At 27.8% G+C, this 20,679-nt stretch overlaps 1 protein-coding gene across 2 annotated transcripts; it reads right to left on the bottom strand.

Annotated features, from left to right (window-relative positions):
- Positions 1-3,686: 3,686 nt before the first annotated feature.
- On the bottom strand, positions 3,687-8,112 carry LOC111288260 (TPR repeat-containing thioredoxin TTL1-like). Of its 2 annotated transcripts, XM_022879075.2 has the most exons (8): positions 6,958-8,112; positions 5,893-6,088; positions 5,609-5,793; positions 5,183-5,516; positions 4,868-5,072; positions 4,628-4,734; positions 4,360-4,491; positions 3,687-3,912 (listed from the first exon to the last, which is right to left on the bottom strand). In XM_022879075.2, exons 1-8 carry the CDS (start codon positions 7,863-7,865, stop codon positions 3,856-3,858), a joined length of 2,124 nt encoding a protein of 707 aa, XP_022734810.2. In that variant the 5' UTR covers positions 7,866-8,112; the 3' UTR covers positions 3,687-3,855. The 2 variants fall into 2 exon arrangements, with proteins under 2 accessions (XP_022734810.2, XP_022734811.2); XM_022879076.2 differs by lacking the exon at positions 3,687-3,912 and having other exon boundaries at positions 4,188-4,491; positions 6,958-8,084.
- Between the last annotated feature and the right edge of the window lie 12,567 nt (positions 8,113-20,679).

The raw sequence follows: 20,679 nt of genomic DNA, 5'->3' as shown, positions 1-20,679 counted from the left end.
TCAAAAGAATTGAAATTCATTAAATTAATTATCACTATTATATTTAATATAAAATATTATTATAAATTATAAATTAACTTAACTTAAAAGTGATTTAAGAGCATTTTTTAGTAAAATTTATTTGATAAATCTTTATTTAATTTTGATAAATCTTTATTTAATTGTATATTTAGTATTTTAATTATTTTGAATTTTGACTTTTCATAATTTCAAGTTAGATTTTAGACTTAAGATTAGCAGCTAAATAGGTTAAGTCAAATTCTATTATGTATTTTTATTTATAGTGTACTTAATTTATTCACTTATGCAACTAAGTAAATTTAACTTAATAATTATGCATGTTTTTCTTTGTTTAAAAAACTCGATTCAAATAATCATAAATCCAAATAAAAAGAAAGTATACTCATTTACTTATAATTATAATTTCATTTAGAAATACTGTTAAAATTAATTAAGTCAATCACAAAGAAAATAAAAATAAGACATTAAAGATGAAAGGAAAATATTAAATAAAGAACTTTTAAATTGTTACAAAAGATTTTTTTATTTTTCTACTTAGAATAATTTTCTATTAGTGTTTCCATCAATTGAATTTAATTATATTTTTTTATCAATTGAAAGCTTTATTTTTTTATTTTAAAATTTGTTATACATAAATTTTTATTATATAAAAAATTAAAACACGTAATTTTAAAAAATAAAATAAAATGCTAACCATGGTATTTGTCCTATTTTCTTAAAAAATTTCTAATTCTAAGAATAACAAACTTGTTATATAGTACCTATACAATTTATAATGATTTTATTTTCAGCATTACTAACATAAGTTTTCATGAATGAATGTAATTTTAACATAAATACATTCAAAAAATTGTTCTAATAAATTTTGCCATATCCTCAAAGAATTCACAAAAACAATTAATTTTACTTTACTTGATAATTTTTTTACTCAAAATAATTCATGTTAGATCATTCTGGATGATAAAAAAAAGTGAGCAATTTAATAAAATTGAGAAAGATTAAATAATCTTGAGATGTAAATTAATCATATAATATATATATGTATATTAAGATAAAAGTTGAGAAAAAATTAAAATTAATTATTGTCTCAATCAAGGGAACAATTCTTATGGCAATTTAATAGAATGTAATCCTGAGCTATTGAAAATTGCACCACCTCTTTACTCATATAATTTAACTAATGAAATATCTAATTAAAGTTTTAAATGAATCATATAATACCAATTGTTAATGAAGGGTCCCGATTGATTTGTATTTGATTTGATATTAATTTTTATTCATGAGAATAACAATTATAAAATCATAAAGAAGAATACAAAAAAAATTAATTATAAAAATAAGACTAAACTAAAAATGATATAATAAATAATTATTTCAAGGGATTGAAAATTTTAATTATGTTATCAATGATCAAACGATCAACTCGTAAAATATACAAATAATAAAATCATTAATAGATGTATATAGTTAATATATTAAAACAAAAAATTGTGAGACAAAAAATAAAAAAATGTTTCAACAACTTAATTATGATTACTTTTAATAAATTTATTTTTTAACATAAACAACATATACAATTGTTTTTACAACAACTAAAGAAACAATCTCCATATAATTGTTTATTTCTATACATACTAAGCTTTGATTTCGTTCTATTTATAGTTTTATTTATGTGAAAATTCATTTTATTTAGCAAAAAGGTCTAATAATTTAAAAAATCATTTAAATTTAAAATTTTTTAAAAATTACTAATGGTGTTTTAATTAATTACTTTTAAAAATTTTTAGATTAAAATTTTATTAAAGGTATTTTAGTTAATCACATTTAGCACTTTTTAATCTAATTATAAAAAAGAATCTAATAATAAAAATTTTATTTAAATTAAAATTTATAAAAAAAATATTTATTAAAAATATTTTAGTCAATCACTTTAATACTTTTGGAATTAAAATTTTAAAATTTTAAGTAATCTTTATTTTTAATTTTAATTAATTTAAATTAAACTTAAGTAAATTAATAAAAGTTGTATTTTCATTTGATGTGAAAAATCATTATAGTTATAATAAATAATCTAATAATAAAAAAGGTCATTTAAATTAAATTTATAAAAACATTTAGTGATATTTTTATCAATCACTTTTAATATTTTTGACACTAATTTTTTAACGATATTTTAGTCAATCATGTTTAGCATTTTTTTTTAATTTAATTCATTTAAATTAAAATTTGTAAAAATATTTACTAAAGATATTTTAACCAATAGCTTTTAACATTTTTGAAATTAAAATTTTTAAAATTTAAGTACTTTAATTTCTTATAAACTCTATTATTAATTTTAATTGATTTTAATTAAATTTAACTAAATTAATAAAAATCGTAAACATTTAAAAATAAATTTATTAATTTTAAAATTTATAAAAGTATTTAAATTGATCACTATAAATATTTTTAAAATTCACACTTATTTATATATATATATATATATGTATGTTTGTATGTGCATCAAAATAATGCATAAATTTAAGTAATAATATCTCGCGGAATACTCATGCATACAAACACGCAGAAACCACCATGGTCGCCATGGTTTCGATCTGGAGTGTTCTCTAAAAAAGATTAAAAAAAACAAGAAAAGGATATGCCAAAGAAATATTCTCCAAAACCTAACTCAATAAGCTCGTAGTAGATTTGATAATGGCTTTCAATACTTGTTTCAGGTGCTTTGTTGAATGCTGATATCTAATCAAATATAGGGAAAAAGACAATGGGTGACAAAGGCTTAGAAACCTAACGCATCAAGCTTTTATTATTATTTTTTTCTCAAATGCTGATATTGCAAAGTTTCTGAATGGGGAATCTTTGAACAACCTGTAAATTTGGAACTAGCTACTTGGCTTCGCTTTTGATAGCTTCTCTTGCTCACTGAAAAAGATAAATATGATACTCACAAATAAATAGAAAAAGACAATATTGTCATCTACAAATCAAAGAATTTTCCATCTCTCTTCCCTAAGACAGCATTAATTGCCACAGCACAACACATGGCCCAAGGGTTCAACCCCCCCAAAGGAAGGGCTTGAGTTGCTTTGTCAGTCATGGACAAGGGTACCCGGCTCACATTGGCACCGACCATTTTGCACCTTTTGGACCCTTTTTGGTTAGGTCTTAGAGGCAGCAAAACACTTTTAAGTGCCCACACATGTGAATGCCCCCCAAAAAAAACCATTCTCTCAAGGGAGGGGAGGGGCTCTCCTCTCCCTTTCTAGTCCCCACATGACAAAGGTAAACAACAACTTAACTTGCAAACAAATAATAATATCAAATCTCCTAATAATGGAATAGATAACAAGCATTAATTGCACTAAAACTAAAAATAATAGTCCATTAATGACTAAAGAAACAAATAGTGGGACGTGGGGGGTTTTTGGTTCCTAGGCCAATCTGTCTCTCACCTATCACCAGAGGGCAACAGTTGAATTTCAGAGGAAGAAAGCAATGAATAATGTCAACCACCCACTCCACTACTTAATAAGAAAAACCAACCTTCATTTATAAACAAATGTACTTTTTTTCATCGACCCCTGTGCCTAACAGATCAGAGAATTGACACAAGTGGCCCTTGTGAAATTGAAATTTATCAAATAATAGAGTTGCATAGAGAAAGAGAAGAAAAAAATGGGAATTTTTTTATTTATGGAATGGTTGAGGATAAAAAAAAAAAAAGAAACAACAGTATTAATGACAACATATTTCATCCTTCTTTCACTAACCTAGTAACTAAGTACCAACAGACATCCAGTCTCCCTCGTGGCTTCCAATGTTTTGTATATATCATCACATAAACATGTACAGATCCTCCACTACCAGCCAGCCTGCCTGCCAGTCCTTTCGCTGTATCTCCAAAATGTAAACTAATTATCCACTTTAATTAAATTGTACACATATTTCTCAATTCTTTTTGTTTTTTCCACTAAATGAAAGTAGTGATACAAGAACCAGGCTGGCCTACTTGAAAATGGAAAAGGGAGAAAAAATTAACAAAAAGGTGAAGGGAGGAAGAACAGGGAACCCTAGAGCAATGAGGAATGAATGAATAAATAACAACTGCAAAAATGGAACTAAAGCTAATTTCTCTGGGTTCCTCTGGCATTGGTTGTGATATTATGTAGCTCTGGTTTATGTCAAAGGTATCTGGTAATCTTTATGTGGTGGGAAGAAAGATTGGGAGGGGGGTGGAAAAGTTCCCAACAAAATGGACATTTGGAAGGCAAGTAAACAAAAAAAGGGTGGAGCAGGAATACAGTACAGTGATGAGTTCTAAAAGCTGTAATGCCTCACCGAGTGTTCCAGCATTTCTCGACTTGGGCACACAATTTCCTTCACCCGGCTACCATTTTTGTATATCTTGAACGTTGGTACAATCCTCACATTCTCAGCATTGGCAACTGCTGGACTCTCATCAATGTCCACCTTTACTCCAAAGAACCAACAGAAAGTAGAGAAGAAACACTTCTGTTATTTTTACGGCTTTAAATGAAGTTTTCTTTATCTAAACGAGCATGGAAAAAACAAATAAACCATGGAGAAAGAAAAGTGGGCCATTTACCTTAAGAAAATTTATGGAGGGGTAACGTCCACATAGTACATCCACAAATGGAGATATCTGCTTGCATTGCGTGTTGGAAGCCATCTTAAAATGGACTACAGAGATGCCTGTGGTTCAAAATTAACTCTCAAGAGGATTGCCAGACAGTGAAAAGGGGAGAGAGAGCAATTGAAGATAGTTTAAAATGTCTGGAATGTAAGGAAAAGTTTAAAATGTCGGGAATTTAAGGAAAACACTTACCTGGCAGAGATATCGCAGCTCTGAACTGCTCAAGACTGGATACCTCCTCTACTTCACCACCAAACTTCATATTATAAACTTCTTCACCGCGAGATTTCTTCAATGCAACTTGTGAATGAAATAGAGATTCAGCAACTTCATTATCATCCGGAAGTTCCCTTCTCAAAACTTCATAATCTCGCACAGCATCAGCCCATCTCTCTAACTGTAGTTCACAATAAGTAAACATTACTATGAAGCAACCAAAGCCATATGAATATATACACAAAAGATGATTATTCTTAAGATGAAGGAAAGCTTTAAAGAATTATTTACCTTGCTATTGGATGCTGCCCTTCGAAGAAGGGCCTTTATGTAGTTAGGTAGGATGCTTAAAGCTTGGTCGCAGTCTTCAACAGAACGCTCCCACTGCCCAAGCTTAAACCAACAAGCAGCTCTGTTACAATAAAGAACAGAATTTGATGGATCAATCCTGAGACCATCCCCATATGCTAAGCAGGCCTCAGTGAACCTTTCAGATTTGAAAAGATCATTCCCACGTGTTCGTGCTCTTGCAACCAACCTCACATTGTTATGCAGTACAGCAACTTCAACATTTCGAGGATCAATCTGTCCAGCCTTCTCAGCAGCTGTAACTGCATTCTGAAACCTGCAAGGTATCCATCATCAATTTTCTTAATTTGCTCCCAAAGTCTTTGCCATATTATATCCGATGAAGCTCAGCATTTTTTTAAAACTAACCTTCCAAGTGCCATCTCAATTTGTGCTTGCACAAAGAAGAGATACGCTTCAGAAAGCATCCCAAAGAACCTAGTCTGTGAGGAATAGTTGGTGCATGAGTCTAATTTAGGAACAATTGAAAGGCTTGATTCAGCATCCTCAAGTTGGTGGAGTTTCAAAAGGGCTTCCACTCTACACATAAAAAGCTGTAAATTCAATTTGAACCAGTTCAGCCATTTTCAATGTCTGTTAACTGCACAAATTCTTCATAATTTAATGATGGAAAGTTTTGGACAAGTTTTTACCTGAGGAGAAAAGTCTGCTCCAGCGGCAATGGCAGCATCAGTTTCCCATAATGCACTGTTCCAGTCTCTAATTCTCCGGGCAACTGTACACCTGCTAAGATGCTTTTCCACTGCCTGCAACTTCTGCATCTCAGTTGGATCTTGTGGTTGCCCAGGAAAACATAGGTGCTTCCTAGCATTCTCAACCTGCCCTAACCTGAAATCCAGTGGAGTTAAATTGGAGCAACCTAAATATTTACATGCACATTTGATTCAATTGGGGCAACCTAAACACTTATGCATTTGACTGGTGCTGGATAACAAAAGTGATCTCAAAGTGCCTTTAATAATTAAATGAGCAAAAGGCGGGCATCAAGAAAAGCGAATAACATAAACTGGCAAAAAACCAAAATAGACGGATAACTAATTTTTATAGAAGATAGAAATATAGGCGAAAAGTTCATGAGCCAACCAACATTCTTAGGGAACAGATCCTTCAAAAATAACTTACAAGAACCGATAATTTGGTGGAGGTAACTATTGAACACAAAGTCCTTACATCTCAAAGAATTGCTAAGAGGAAACCCAACATCTAAAATCAACAAAGAACTCAAGTAATATTTAAAAGGAGAAAATTAGACCAAGACAAGGTTATCTTAGAAATACAAACAACCATTAAAATGAAAATGATTCAGATCAGAAAGGAAAAGATAGGGAGCAGACAATTGTGTTGATAAATATAGCAGACAGAAAATTAACTAATCAAAACATATTGATCTAACACTTAACAATTAAAAAAAAAAAAAAACCTCAGTAACCATTCTCATCAATGCAGATGAAAACATTAGCATCACTCACATTCATTCACCAGATCAAAACTTCTGCATCTATATATCATCAAGACAAAGCAATAGAAGACGAAAGAAACACAATTCTTTCTCACAAAACCAGATCCAAAACATCAATAAAACTATCAATAACCCACTAAATATCAAAACTATCCAAAACAACTTCCACCGACACTCTTTCTTTCGCCAATGCAGATTGAAAAAACATCAAAAATATATATGTCAAAACTGTTTTCACCTTAACAATAATGAAGACAATCTCTGATGAGCCCTCCAATAATTAGGATCCAATCTAACTGCTTCCTCACACTCCTTCACCGCCTCTCCTACTCTGCCTAACGCCGTCAATGCAGCCGCCCTGTTACTCCGGTAAGCTGCATTCCCTGGAGACATAGCTATAGCCTTATCGTACAAACTCAAAGCCTCTAAAAAATGACCTTTTTTATACATCTCATTCCCAACTCTTTTAACTTCCTCGGGTTCGGAACTCCTCATTGCTTTCCTCAATAAATCACTTCCATTCCCCCGGCTTACCAGGGGGTTACTGTGTTCAAAGACGCCGCCTTTGGAGGCAGTAACGACTCCAGTTGCCACTCCACCGCCCCGCATTATGCTGCCGTGGCCATAATTACCCGACCCGGAACCTAAAACGTCGGTCCTGGAGCTCCGGTTAACTGCCATACCACTTTTTAGGATTTTCCCTGAAGGGCATATATTTCCCGTCGGAAGAACGTTGACTGGTGGCGAGTTGACGGAGCTTTGACCTGAATAGATCAGCGGGTGGGTTGGGGTTGTGTTGGGTTCCGATCTTGTCTGACCCAGTTTTATATTACGGGTCGAAGCTGTCGGGCTTGTTTCGCTTGACCCGGAAAGTTCCCCCGAGTGAGTATTCGGACCCGATTCGGATCTTCTAGAAATCGCGTTGGATCCGTTTCGACCCGAAACGGATCCGGATGAGCTGGAGCTCGAACTCGTCGTTGTCGTCGTGAGGCCTTGTTGCCGAGTTCGGAGCGGCGACACGGGTGAACCCAGATCGAGTTCACGGAAATCGGGCTTGTTAACATCGTAACTCAGTGAGTCAAGGAGTTGATCGGCGAGTTTCTCTAAACCCCCTAACTCCGTTACAGGCTTTCCAAGATGCGACATTTCGCTTCCTTTTCCTTTCACCAAAAATGGGTTTACCCCAATTCTCGTCCCCCTCCCACCTCTCTCTTGTATTTGGGTTTTTTTATTGGCAATGTGAGTGAAAGGAGAAGCTTGAAGTGAATGTAGGAAGGACAGAGCTTGAAGAAGAAAGGAAAATCTTTGTAGAAGACATCTAACAGAGAGAAAGGAAAGGAAAGAAAGAAAGAGATGGGGATCTCGTGATATAAAAGGAAGAAGCAAAGAATGAATGTGAATTTAGAGAGAGAGAGACAGTGCTGTGGGCTATCAGCTATGTCTTATCCCACTCTCAGAAGAAATTTTTAGATTTCTGATAATAAAAATTTACATTCTATTTTAATTTTAATTGCATGATTTAAGTGAGTTCAAAAGAGTAATTTTTCCTTTATTTTTTATCCAACAATGCTAATTTTTTAGTACAATATAAATTAATTATTATACATTAAAATTTTTTTATTAGATTGAATTGTTTTTTAATTATCCAAAAAATTTATAATTATTTATAATTATTCAAAAAATGGATTTAATTTGTTTTTTATTTTAGAAAATGAGATTGGACATCATTCTTATTTTTTTATCAAATTAAATTATTAAAATTAAATAAATTAAAATAAATTACAAGCATTTGTCAAATACTAATTTTTTAATTATAATGATCAAAATTTAAATTTTGATAATTTTTAATATAAAAAAATTATTAAAACTATTATCAAATAAATACTTATATGAATGTTTCTTTACTTTTTAATATCATGAATAAAGTTAAAATTATAATGAAAATTGTCTTAATTTTCATAAAATTGAGTCATCTTTATCTCTTATTTCTTTTTTAATTTCTATCACATAACCAATAATAAGTGAAATAACATGTATTTTAAATTCAAGAAAAATAGTTTTATTTTCATATCCATTATACCTATCTTATTTCCTCTCTGAAATATATATTTAACTAATACTTTTGCATCCTAACCATCCAAAGATTTTGTCATTTGCTTAATAACAAAAAAATAAATCATTTTTCACAATTAAATTCAATTCTTTAAGGAAAGAATATAAAATATCATAAAAACTAAAAATACATATAAAATTATTTTTTATACTAAAAACTTAAATTTTAATATAATTTATTTATATAATTATAAATAATATCTAATAAATTTTAAATTAAAATTTCAATACATGTAATTTTTTTATTTTTAAACCATAATATTTTATGAAAAAATAAAATAAACAAACCATATACTTGCAAATTTGTTTGAATTAAATTTAAACTTAAACTAATTATCATTGTAGCGCGTGAACACGGTAAAATAAAGGGAGAGTGAGAAAGCAAAATTAAAATTGTATGAAAATAATTAACAGGAAAGAGGTGAGCAGGTCCATCATCTTCTTCTCTGTCTGCGTTATTTTTACTGTTTTTTCGACGCTGCTATATTCAAATTTTCAGTTAATTTTTTTTACGGTGGTAAATATTGAACTCAAGTCTTTCCTTCTAAAAAAGTCCAAAAAAAGCCTTCCTAACCACGTGGCACATCCATAGAGGCTTGTGACGCAACTTTAGGACACAGCATACATCAATACCAAACCAGCATTCAATTTTTGGGCATTTACTGCTGTTCCGGTAATTACCAAATTTAGCACGACCTTTTCTATTGTTTGAGCAAAATATTAACTCACCATTAATCTCAGCATGTGAATCTTTTATTTTATGCTTAAGTAAGAATAATGTTACCAAATGATATTGACTCTAAAGGAAGCATGCTTCACTTTTGGTTGTTTAAGTTTGAATTAGTTGAAAGATTGTACAAAAATAATTTTTTTATAAATTTGTTTAATTCAATCTAAATAACTTTATTTGAATAAATCTACAAAAAAAAATGTATGGAGTGAATTTTAAAAATCCCTTACAACTAAAAACGATTAATGTTACTTTGTTATTAAGTCACAAGTAGAGGGGTAATTAAGCTAAATAAAGTGAATAAATTATTAACTTCAAGTTTAATTTGTCTTTAAAACTCAAAATTTGAAGTTCGATTCGAGTTCGACGGAACTTATTTTCTATGTTCGAATTTAGTTTGTAATGTAATTGATTGCTCAAGGTTAGTTTGATAGGCTTTATAAAATTGTTAATATTGACATTAATTATTATATTTTTATCATTTATTTTTATATTAAATATATCAAAAATAAAATTTTGATTATTGTGAACCTTTCAAATTAACTATTAAATTACTTACATTTAACTTGACTTGTAACTTAAGTAACTCAAATTTAAATTCGATTTGAAAATAAACAAATCAAATTTAAATTTTTTTCTAATTAAGCTAAATATATCACAAGTAATTTTATTCATTTATATGAAATAAAATGTAATAATTTTAAAGGTATTTATTTTTTAAGAGTGATTAGAGTGTCTAATATTCTAATATTTTTATAAATAACTTCTTGGTATAAAACAAAATTATGATTTAAGTAAAATATACCATAAAGGTGATTGTGGTTAAAGTTCTCAAAAATTACGATTTTAAGATAATATATGTGACATTATCATAAAAATGTCATAACATATTGATATTTACATTTACATGTTATGAATGTTATTAATGTTAATGATACTCAACTTATGATGATATAATTAATATTTTTTACATAAAATTATTAATAAGAAAACCTTTTTTTTTTTATCTCTAAGCTCCATTCTTTTTTTTTTTTTTTTACTTCAACCTCCTTTGTTTGATTAATTTGAGTATTGAAATGTATTTTTAATTCTTAATTTCGACACCTTCCGACTGTTTTTTTTTTTTTTTTGTCGGTCCAATTCACCTCCACAAAATCATTCAGTTAAGTCCCACCTCACCGCCACTAAAAAATCCCATCAATAATGTTATAATTATTAACATTGTGTATAAAAATTAGTAAATTAAATTAAATCAATCAATTAATCAATGAATTACTGTATAATAAGACAAATTTAATATTAAATTAAACTAAAATCTTACATTAAAATTAGATCAAATTCATTTTAGAGGAGGATCTTAACAACTTATTTATTTCCAATTTTTTTATACAAAGTACAATAAATTAAGAATGAGTCGTCTAAGACTAGAAATGACAGGTCATGATAAAGAAAATATGTAAGTGATTACATGCGAGGTTGAATTTTTTATGGTATATTTATAGTAAATGTCTTTGATATTTCTCTAAATTCGTGAGTGCTAATTCATACCTAGGTTCCTGTACTTTCCAGCAGTACTTTTTTAAGACTCTTACGCAAGCCACAAGCTAATACATATTTTGAAAGGCCCTCCAATATACTCAAATTGCCCCCCATAATCACATAAATGCCCCTACCTATAAGAGGAAATAATCACATACTAAACTAATTTTATTATATTTATGATATATTTATTTAATTAAAATTTTTTAAAATATTATTTATGATTATTTAATAAATAAATAAAAATAAATAAAAATTAAATATATTCATAAATAATTTATAAAATAATTTATTATTTTATATTTTCAAATATCCATAATAAAAATAAATTAATTTTATTATATTCATAATTTATTAATTTAATCAATAAATCTGTAGACTGTATCGCTTGTCCATTAATTTCAAAATTGCTTTAAATCATGCAAAATCTTCGCTTGTTTACTTCGAGAAGCTCGAAAAAGTGAGTAAAATGTCAACTTTAAATAAAAAATATATTTGATAATAATTTAAAATATAATATAATAACATTAAAAATATAAAGAATAAAAATTTAAATTTAAATTTTAAAAATAATTATATATAAATTTAATAAAAATTATAAAAATATATTTTATATTTATACAAATTAAAATATATAATTTTTATATAAAATATAATATAAATACACTAATTTTAATATTTAACATTATACAAATATCGAATACTCGAATAATGTATCTACCCAAAAGCCAGACAGGCCAGCAGCAATGGCAGCATGGTAAGAAAGTGGTCTAAATAGGGGTCATATGGAGATTTCGGTGGGCCCACAGGGGCAGAAGTAGCTGGCCATGTGCAGCAGAGACTGGCATGCCAGCTGGCCCAAGGAGGAAAGACAAGAGTGGCACCCAGCCAAGCAGATGACGGAGATTAGTAACGACGTTAAGATGAACCAGTTTATTTTGGCAGTTTGACTAGCATTTGTTAGTACTGTTAAGAATGGGCATATAACGGACGTCAAAAAGAGATGGTGACAGCAGAGGAGTCCATACTTGTCAGTGATGGCAGGGAAGGGGAATGATGACCACGCCATCTAATCGATGCCAGCTAAGCAAATTATTCATTGCCCTATTTGTTAGGTTTGATTCAATACTTAAGGTGTACCCAAAACACTGATAACAATTTATATAGCTCGAAAATAATATAAAAATAATATAATTTAAAATTTTAATTAAAATTATACATATGTTTAATAAAATAAAATAAAAATTTTATTTTTATATCAAAATAAATTATAATATGTAATTTTTATATAATATATTAAATTATTATTATTTTATATAATATAAATATATGAATTATTAAATATAATTTAAAATTTTTATTTCATAGTATGATAAAAAATTTTTTATCGATGATTAAGTTTATAAAAAAATTTATCACAATTTAAGATTAAACTCTTACAATCCAAAAAAAAACCCTAAGTCAATAAAAATTGAAACTATTTCAAAACATTTATAACAAACTATTTCAAATTGAAACTTTTTAGTAAATTGAACGTGCTGCAACAATTCTTTTTCCTTTTTAAATTGCGTAAAATTATATCATTTTTTAAATATTCCAATAAGATATTTTGTACTTTACATACAAAAGTTATACTTAAAATTATATTTGTGATATTATTTTGGTGCATTAAAAATGTTATTTTGATAGTATTTTTCATTAAAATTGAATTAATATGATTAATGAAGAAAATGAATTTTTTTTAAAAATGTAAATGAATTGAATATGAAACAATTTATTATATTTATAATTTGCTTATTTAATTAAAAATATTTAAATATAATTCATGATTGTTTATTAAATTTAACAAATCAAATTTATTTACAAATTATTTGTTGAATCTTTTATTTATTTATATTTTGAATATAAACAAACTAAATATAAAAAATTTATTATGCTCATAATTTATTCAATTAATTAATAAATTTTAAAAATATTATTTATAATAATTTATTAAATTTAATAAGTAAATATAAACAAACAAAAATAAAAATTATTCACAAATAATCTATCAAATGCTTTATCTGTTTACACCATAAATTCTTATGATCTGAACTAATCGAGGTCGACATATCTTGATAAAATAACAATACTGGCGTTGCATAGTTGAAAACACAACGAAGCATGTGTCATGCAAAATTGTTTGACACTGGGAACGCAAGTGGCAGATGTTTCATATTAGCTCATCATTTTGTTTTCTTCCTAAAGTTTCTCAATTGTAACGGCTAGCTGCTATTTGAACCCATTTTCTCCGTATTTTCTCATCTTTTGCTTGACTTCCCACTGGCATTTCCGCAGATCCACTGCCCATGCTCACCTATCAACCAGTTTTGTCGGTATAACATGAAGACTTTTCTCGTACATTTTACTATTGCTATTTTCTCAAATAGAGTCCAATTGAAATTCTCCCTTTCTCTTAAAATATTTCAAATCAAGACGTTTAAAGTGTTACATAATTCTGCATGTACTTAAAAATTTTCAAGTTAAAATACGTCTAAATTTAAAATAACATATCAATCGATATTGATTTAATTAATAAGAAAATTTATTTTTTTTATTGTTTCGAATTTGAATTTGTTAAAAAATCATAATACAATTACTTTTTATAAATTTACTAAATTTTAAATAAATAAATAAATTTAAATCAATTCAAAAAAATTTGAAGGAAGCCTAAAAATCTTTTACCATTCAAAAAATAATAATTATCATGTGTTGACTTAAACTTTTCGGATCATTGATCAATTAATTAAATAATTACTTTGTTCCCACATATAACAATATTTTCTTTAATGTAAAGTGATCCATATATAATATTCTAATCAGTAATCGAGTGGTAAAAATTAAGTGATTCATCTTTTGAATTTGATTTTTAGCAACTATTTATGATTTATTTAAATTCTAAAACCACAAATTGTTGGGGGAACACTTTAAACAGTCGGGCTTACTTGCAAAAATAATAATAAGATTAACAACATGGACTTGACCGGAAAATCCTCATTATAATAAATTATTCATTAATGCATAATATGGACTTGAGAGGAAAGCAATCGGTAATAATTAATTAAAAGCAATTAGCCCAAATTAAAAATGGAATAGAGTGCGGCAAAAAATGGTGCATCTCAACGAGAAGAAATTACTAGTTTTTTCATCCTAGGGATTGATACTATAAATGCTTCAAAACCATGTTTGGCGGATCAACTAGCATATATAGTTTATTCAGAGGGAATTTATGGCCATCATTTTCTTCTTTGCTTGCTTGTGGTTTACATTTTCTTTTAAATAATATTGTTGTTTGTATGAATGCATGGTTCAAGCTTACTTCAAGGTGACCCATGTCATGATTCTTTTTTACCTCAAAAACTTGTACTTGTCTTCATATCTAATATTTCTTTGTTTCAATTTCATTTTTCTATTCCAACATGGAAACCACTTGTACTTGTCTTCATATTTAATATTTCTTTGTTTTCAATTTTATTTTTTATCTCAAGAAGGAAAAAATACAAACCTCAAGGTCTAATATGCAATACATTTTACCATCAAAGATTTGATTTGAAGGTAAGTGTATATTTCTTTTCATTAAAAAAAAAAAACTTTTCAATATATAAAGATAGCAATACTTTAATTTTTAATTGTCTCCAATTTCATATTATGCTTAATGCATATGCTTTTGGTATTTGCTTTTTATTTTTTCAATAAAAAATAATTGAAAATAAAAAACAAATAACAAAAAGTAAAAACGTCAACTGTTTTTGAATTAGAAAATACAACATAATTTGCATGTTCATTATTCATATTCTTGTTCTTTCCCATGCAAAAAGAAAATTAAAGAAAAAGAGTTAGTGTTTTGCATGAAAATAGAGATACATAAAATTATTGAAAGAGAGAGAGAGAGAGAGAGAGAGAGATCGTAATTTAACAAACATTGGAGTTTTCCAAGAGAGACTAAAGAATAAAAAATTTTCTTTATCATTACACCTTATAGGGAAGGTGTACTGTGACATGTTCATAGTTTCATCCTCATAGGGCATTGCACATGTATATTATTACATCCTCTTGTTTTCCTCAACCATTTATTTATTTATTTATAACATTAATTACAATGGACATAGTTTAACGTTGGCAAAGCAAAGCATCTCTTTAACATTTATGTTCTATCTATAGTAAGTCATACAATGCAAAATACAAATTTAAACAATCTCTCTCTCTTTCCAATCTTCATAAGTGTCAATTCAAAAATAATATGATGATGATGATGGCTATTTAATCTCAACATTAAAAAATTAATAAAAAATCAAAATTCATGTTATTATCTTTAATATTTTTTATAAATAAAATCGTAATATAAGATAAAATGATTAATAAATTAATTTAACAAAATTCTAAATTTTCTTCAAGACTTTATTAGAATTAACATTTTGTATAAGGGCAAAAAAGAAACAACTTTTATACAGTGAATTCAACCAAAGTAACTCTTAACAATATTTGGGTTTAGCCCACCATTGCCTTGCTGACTTAGTCATTATGGGGCAAAAATTCCTTAGCCTGTTGGGATTAGGAGACATAGGCATATAATACTTGTTGATTTTGGGGTTGGCTCTTTGATTCAGGAGTAATGTGCTTTGTTTGTTAATATCTAATGGTTTCTTTTACAAGTAATTGAATGAGAAGGAAAAAAAAAAAGAAGCAAAATCTTGGTCTAAAAGTTTTCATAATTCTTATTGCTTAAGGCTAAAGAGCTTTAGGGCTTTAACTTATACAAGGAAGCTAGGAATTTGAAATTTGTTCTTTGATTTAAGTTAATTAAATGTTCCTGATAGCTTTTGTGACAAATAATGGAATTTTTTTTTTTTACTTTTGAAGAATTCCAGTTGTCATTAATTGACACCATACTTGATAATGTTGTTAACTTTATATCTTGAAAAATAATAGTTTTGGCTCATGTTAACTTTATTCATGATACGGGTTAGGGATATTTTCAAATTTTGAACTTAATTTTTTTTTTCTGACTATGATATTTTCAAGTTTCAAAACAATACCCAAGTCTTTCATTGATTGAAAAGGACAATGGGTGTAATTAATTTTCTTGTGACTAGGTTTTTGGATAATCTGGACTCATTAACTTCAATAAAATTTTCTTTCAATTTTTTTTTAAATGATTCTGCTTTTGTTCCTTTGTAAAGATTATCATTGTGGTTAAAGTAATTAAAAATTCAAAATCTCATACGATTTCTGCATTTAGAAAAAAAATCTCATATGATTTGATATCAAAGATTTTATAGAATATTTTGCATTGTTCTTATTGAAAATGTGCATTGCCCATCACTTTATTTTGGCTTGATTTGATTGAGAAGTCAAAGCCTGGATTCTTTGTTTATTTCTTGGTCTAAATTATTATCGTTTAAACGTATGAAAACCGACCCTCAATTTTTGGACGGTTTGTCTTCCTTCATTACCGTCTCTCAGTTATTCAAACTCGTTGACTGCTATTTTGGCTACAAGTTTTACCTTGTTCCTTTACTTTCACAGCATCAATGTCTTACTAATATTCTATTTTAGTTGTTTTTTATTTTCGAAGAAAATAATATTCTACCTTTATTTATTAAGATATCACCCTTTACCCACTTTAAATTTAATTCAAGTTCAAATAGTAATATCACTAAATAAAATCGAATTTTGATATAAATTTTAGGTTTAAGTTGAAAATATTATTTTTTAAAAAAGAATTAAAAGTGTAAACGAATTGAATATGAATGAATAAACATATATCCATTATTTATTTATTTAATTTTAGAGGCATTTGTATTCGCTAAAAAAATTAGTCTAATTATTCGTGTTCATTCATTTAAATAATATGTTATTCATGTTTGGTTTAATTAAGTTAAATTAGCTCGTTTGTAAACATTAAATGAATATATTCATGAACTTATAAAAATGAACATATTTATAAATAATAAATAAACTTTAACCAAATAAATTTAAACAAACAAATTCTAAATAAATATAAACGAATCCAAATAAATATAAATGAATCTTAAAATAAGATTATAGTAAAAAATAAAAATATAGTTTTATTAATATTATTATAAACAAACAACAAATAAATAACAAACGAATAATAAACGAATAAGTTTTGAATAAACTTTAAACAAATTTGTTCATGAATGTAAATGAACCAAATAATTTTTTGTGTATGTTTAATTCGTTTAATAAATGAATATAAAAATATTGTTCAAAATCATTTGTTAAATTTAATAAACAAATAAAAACTGAATATGTTCACGATCAGTTTGTCGAGAACTCTGTTTGTTTACATACCTAAAAAAAAATTAATAGGTTGTAGATGTTAAAATTTAAATTTAAAATTTATTGATTATCAATTCTTAAAAATAATTATAAGAATAAATTGAGTTAAACTCCAAACTTACTTAATTTTTTATTTGAATCTTAATTCAGTTTAAACACTCTTTTTTTTAATATAAGAGAAAATAAAGAAAATATCACTCTTGGATTCTTACTTTTTTTTTTTCATCTATTCTATACAATAATTCAAGAGTAAAAAGAACCTAGATGTTTTAATAACTAGGTAAATTTGAGATTCCTATAGAATTTAAAGGGATTGTTGATTGACATATGAGGCTTTTACTTCGAGTATTGTTTTGACTTGTTAAGGGCAATAATCATGATTTCATCAGTCGCTCGATAGTATTTGCCCTTTGGTTAATGGTTCTAAACAATGCTGCTACATCTTACAAACATGACAAACTCATTATAACAATTCCTTCACCATTGTTCTCAAAGCGTGTCATTTCTACTCCAAATCTAAGAAGTCATGTTTCATGACAATTTTCAGCAACTTGTAATTATTTTGATGCAAAAGTAGTCCATTTTCTAAAAAAAATAATTGATACAGTTTTTGTTCCTTCGTAAAGATTATCATTAAGTCTTTAAAACTTCAAAATCCTTTTAACGATTTTTGTATTTAAAAAAAAATCTCATATGATTTGATATCAAAGATTTTATAGAATATTTGCATTGTTCTTATTGAGAATGTGAATTGTACACCACTTTATTTTGGCTTGATTTGATTCAAAAGTCAAAGCCTGAATTCTTTGGTTTTTTTTTCTTTTTTTTTATTACCGTTTAATTTAAACGTATGAAAACCGACCCTCAATTCTTGGACGGTTTGTCTCCCTTCAGTACTGTCGCTCACAACCTCAAACTCATTGACGGCTTACTTTCACAGTATCAATTTCTTACTAATGTTCTATTTTAATTTTTTTATTTTTGAAGAAAATATTCTATCTTTATCTATTAAAATATCACCCTTTACCCACTTTGAATTTAATTCAAATTCAAATAGTAATATCACTTAAATAAAATTGAATTTCAATGCAAATTTTAGGTTTAAGTCGAAAATATCTTTTATCAAAGAGTCAATCGATTATAAATATTAAATTTTGAATTAAAATTTATTGATTGTAGATTTTTAAAAGCAATTATATAAATAAATTGAGTTAAACTCCAAACTTACTTAACTCGTGATTTGAATATTAAATATATTTAAAATATTATCTTTTGAATAAAAAAGAAAATAAAGAAAATATCCCTCTTGGGTTCTGACTTCCTTTTTCTTTATTCCTTATAATAATTCATGAGTAAAAAGAAGCTAGATGTTTCAAGAACTAGGTAAATTTGAGATTCCTATAGAATTTAAAGGGATTATTGGTTGACATATGAGGCTTTTACTTTGAGTATTGTTTTGACTTGTTAGGGGCAATAATCTTGAATTTCGTTAGTTGCTGGATAGTCTTCGCCCTTTGGTTAATGGTTCTAAACAACCATGAGAAACTCATTTATAACATTTCCTTCATCATTGTTCTCAAAACTTGTTCATTTGTACTCCAAATTATTTTCTGCATTTTGAAATTATTTTGCTACCAAGAATAATATTTAAAGCTAGAAAATAGAGCTTTATAAAACATAACCTGACAGCTTCTCCAAGTCTTTGTTGTTTATAAACTTGAAGAGGTTTAAGAATGTTAAAGCAATAGTGTTAGCCATAATTGGTTTCGATCAATCGACTGAGTCTTTCGTCTTCTTGCCAAAAAAGTGAAGACTCATCAAAGATTTCAGGTGGTTTTCAATAAGGATTCTACGAAAATGGTTTAGCACTTTTAAATCATAACTTAAAAATAAAAATATATATGTTAAAATTTAAATTTTAGACATACTAAATATTATCTCAATTGAATAAATTAACTGAATTAAAATTTCATAAAAAATATATTTGTATGATTATATCGGACGCCATAGGCATCAATCTAACTTGTTCCCTCTTTGGATGCCAACTTTTGAATGAAGCAAAACCTCTAATCTGACTTTGCCCACAGATTAAGACCGCCGTTAAAATCCAAGAGAAAATGTTGTAAGAAATAGTATGTTTTTTATGGTTGTAAGAACCTGCATATAGTTCACCCCTAAGAGACCAACTTAAGGTAGAGCCTTTCCTACCCATCAATAGATATAACCCAAAATTAGGACATAAAAAGAAATAGTTTGTTATCTAACCATTTTGTTTGTTTGATTTTGTGCATCTGCACCATTTTCATATCATTCCATTTTATGCATCATTTCCATCCTCATGTTTTAGCATTATCATATCATTCTATATATTATTTTCATGATCATGTTTAACACTATCATTTGCATCATTATCATATTGAAAATATTTGCCACATATCAGTTATTGATAAATCAAATCTCCCACTTACATCCATGGCAAGTCAAATGCAATCAAAGTCTATATCAGTCCATTAGAAGTCTGCTCATTAATTGAAAATTAAGTCAGATGAAGGTCAAAGAAAACAAAGAGATCGCTTGCTTAAAAATTTTATCTCATCATTACTCGAGAGAGTTCATCTGGAGCTACAATAGAATGATCTAGCTGACTTAAACAATGTCTGGAGATGCATGAGTAGAACAACGTAGGAGGCATTTGAGAACAGATATGGAGACATAACTTTACTGCTTCAAGTGGATATGGATAATAATCTGATTAGAGCCATCATTCAGTTCTGGGATCCTTCTTATAGATGTTTTATCTTCAATAGAATAAATATGGTGCCCACAATTATAGAGTATATGGTCCTACTTCACTTCGACTTGCCAAACTTAAACAAGATTTACTGGTCAAATAAGGTGGGCTATCGTAAAAAGAAGAATGAATCTCTTACTTTCGAGCCCTTAATAGTCAAAGGATAGTTTGGAGAGCACATTGGATGCATCATGGTACATTGTTATACAGTTGTGGAGAATAGTTGTGGGTGTTCTTATTAGGCTTATGGGGTGTTGTTACTTATGCCCCAACTTTGATAAGTAGACAATCTAGATGTGAACAATTTATTCCAGAAACCTATAGACTTAACCAGTGAGAGTTCTCATTCACTGATAAAGAGGCATATGGAATGGTTGAAAAGATCAAGAAAGCATGAAAGCAAACCATCAGGGTTAACCAAGAGAGGTTTACTTATGACGTCACCT

Source organism: Durio zibethinus, chromosome 4 (assembly GCF_047325235.1).
Source record: "Durio zibethinus cultivar Kanyao isolate XHJ-2024 chromosome 4, ASM4732523v1, whole genome shotgun sequence".
NCBI lineage: Eukaryota > Viridiplantae > Streptophyta > Magnoliopsida > Malvales > Malvaceae > Durio > Durio zibethinus.
Note: the sequence above shows the minus strand (reverse complement) of the source record. Positions and strands in the feature narration are given on the sequence as shown.

Bases quoted from the DNA above. Each gene is read 5' to 3' on its own strand.
- LOC111288260 (XM_022879075.2), bottom strand. From the start codon at position 7,865: ATGTCGCATCTTGGAAAGCCTGTAACGGAGTTAGGGGGTTTAGAGAAA. The intron at 5,073-5,182 runs GTAAATAATTCT...TGTGAACTACAG, and splicing joins GGGCAGCATCCAATAGCAAG to TTAGAGAGATGGGCTGATGC. The intron at 3,913-4,359 runs GTGAGGCATTAC...TTGGAGATACAG, and splicing joins GAGAAATGCTGGAACACTCG to CGAAAGGACTGGCAGGCAGG.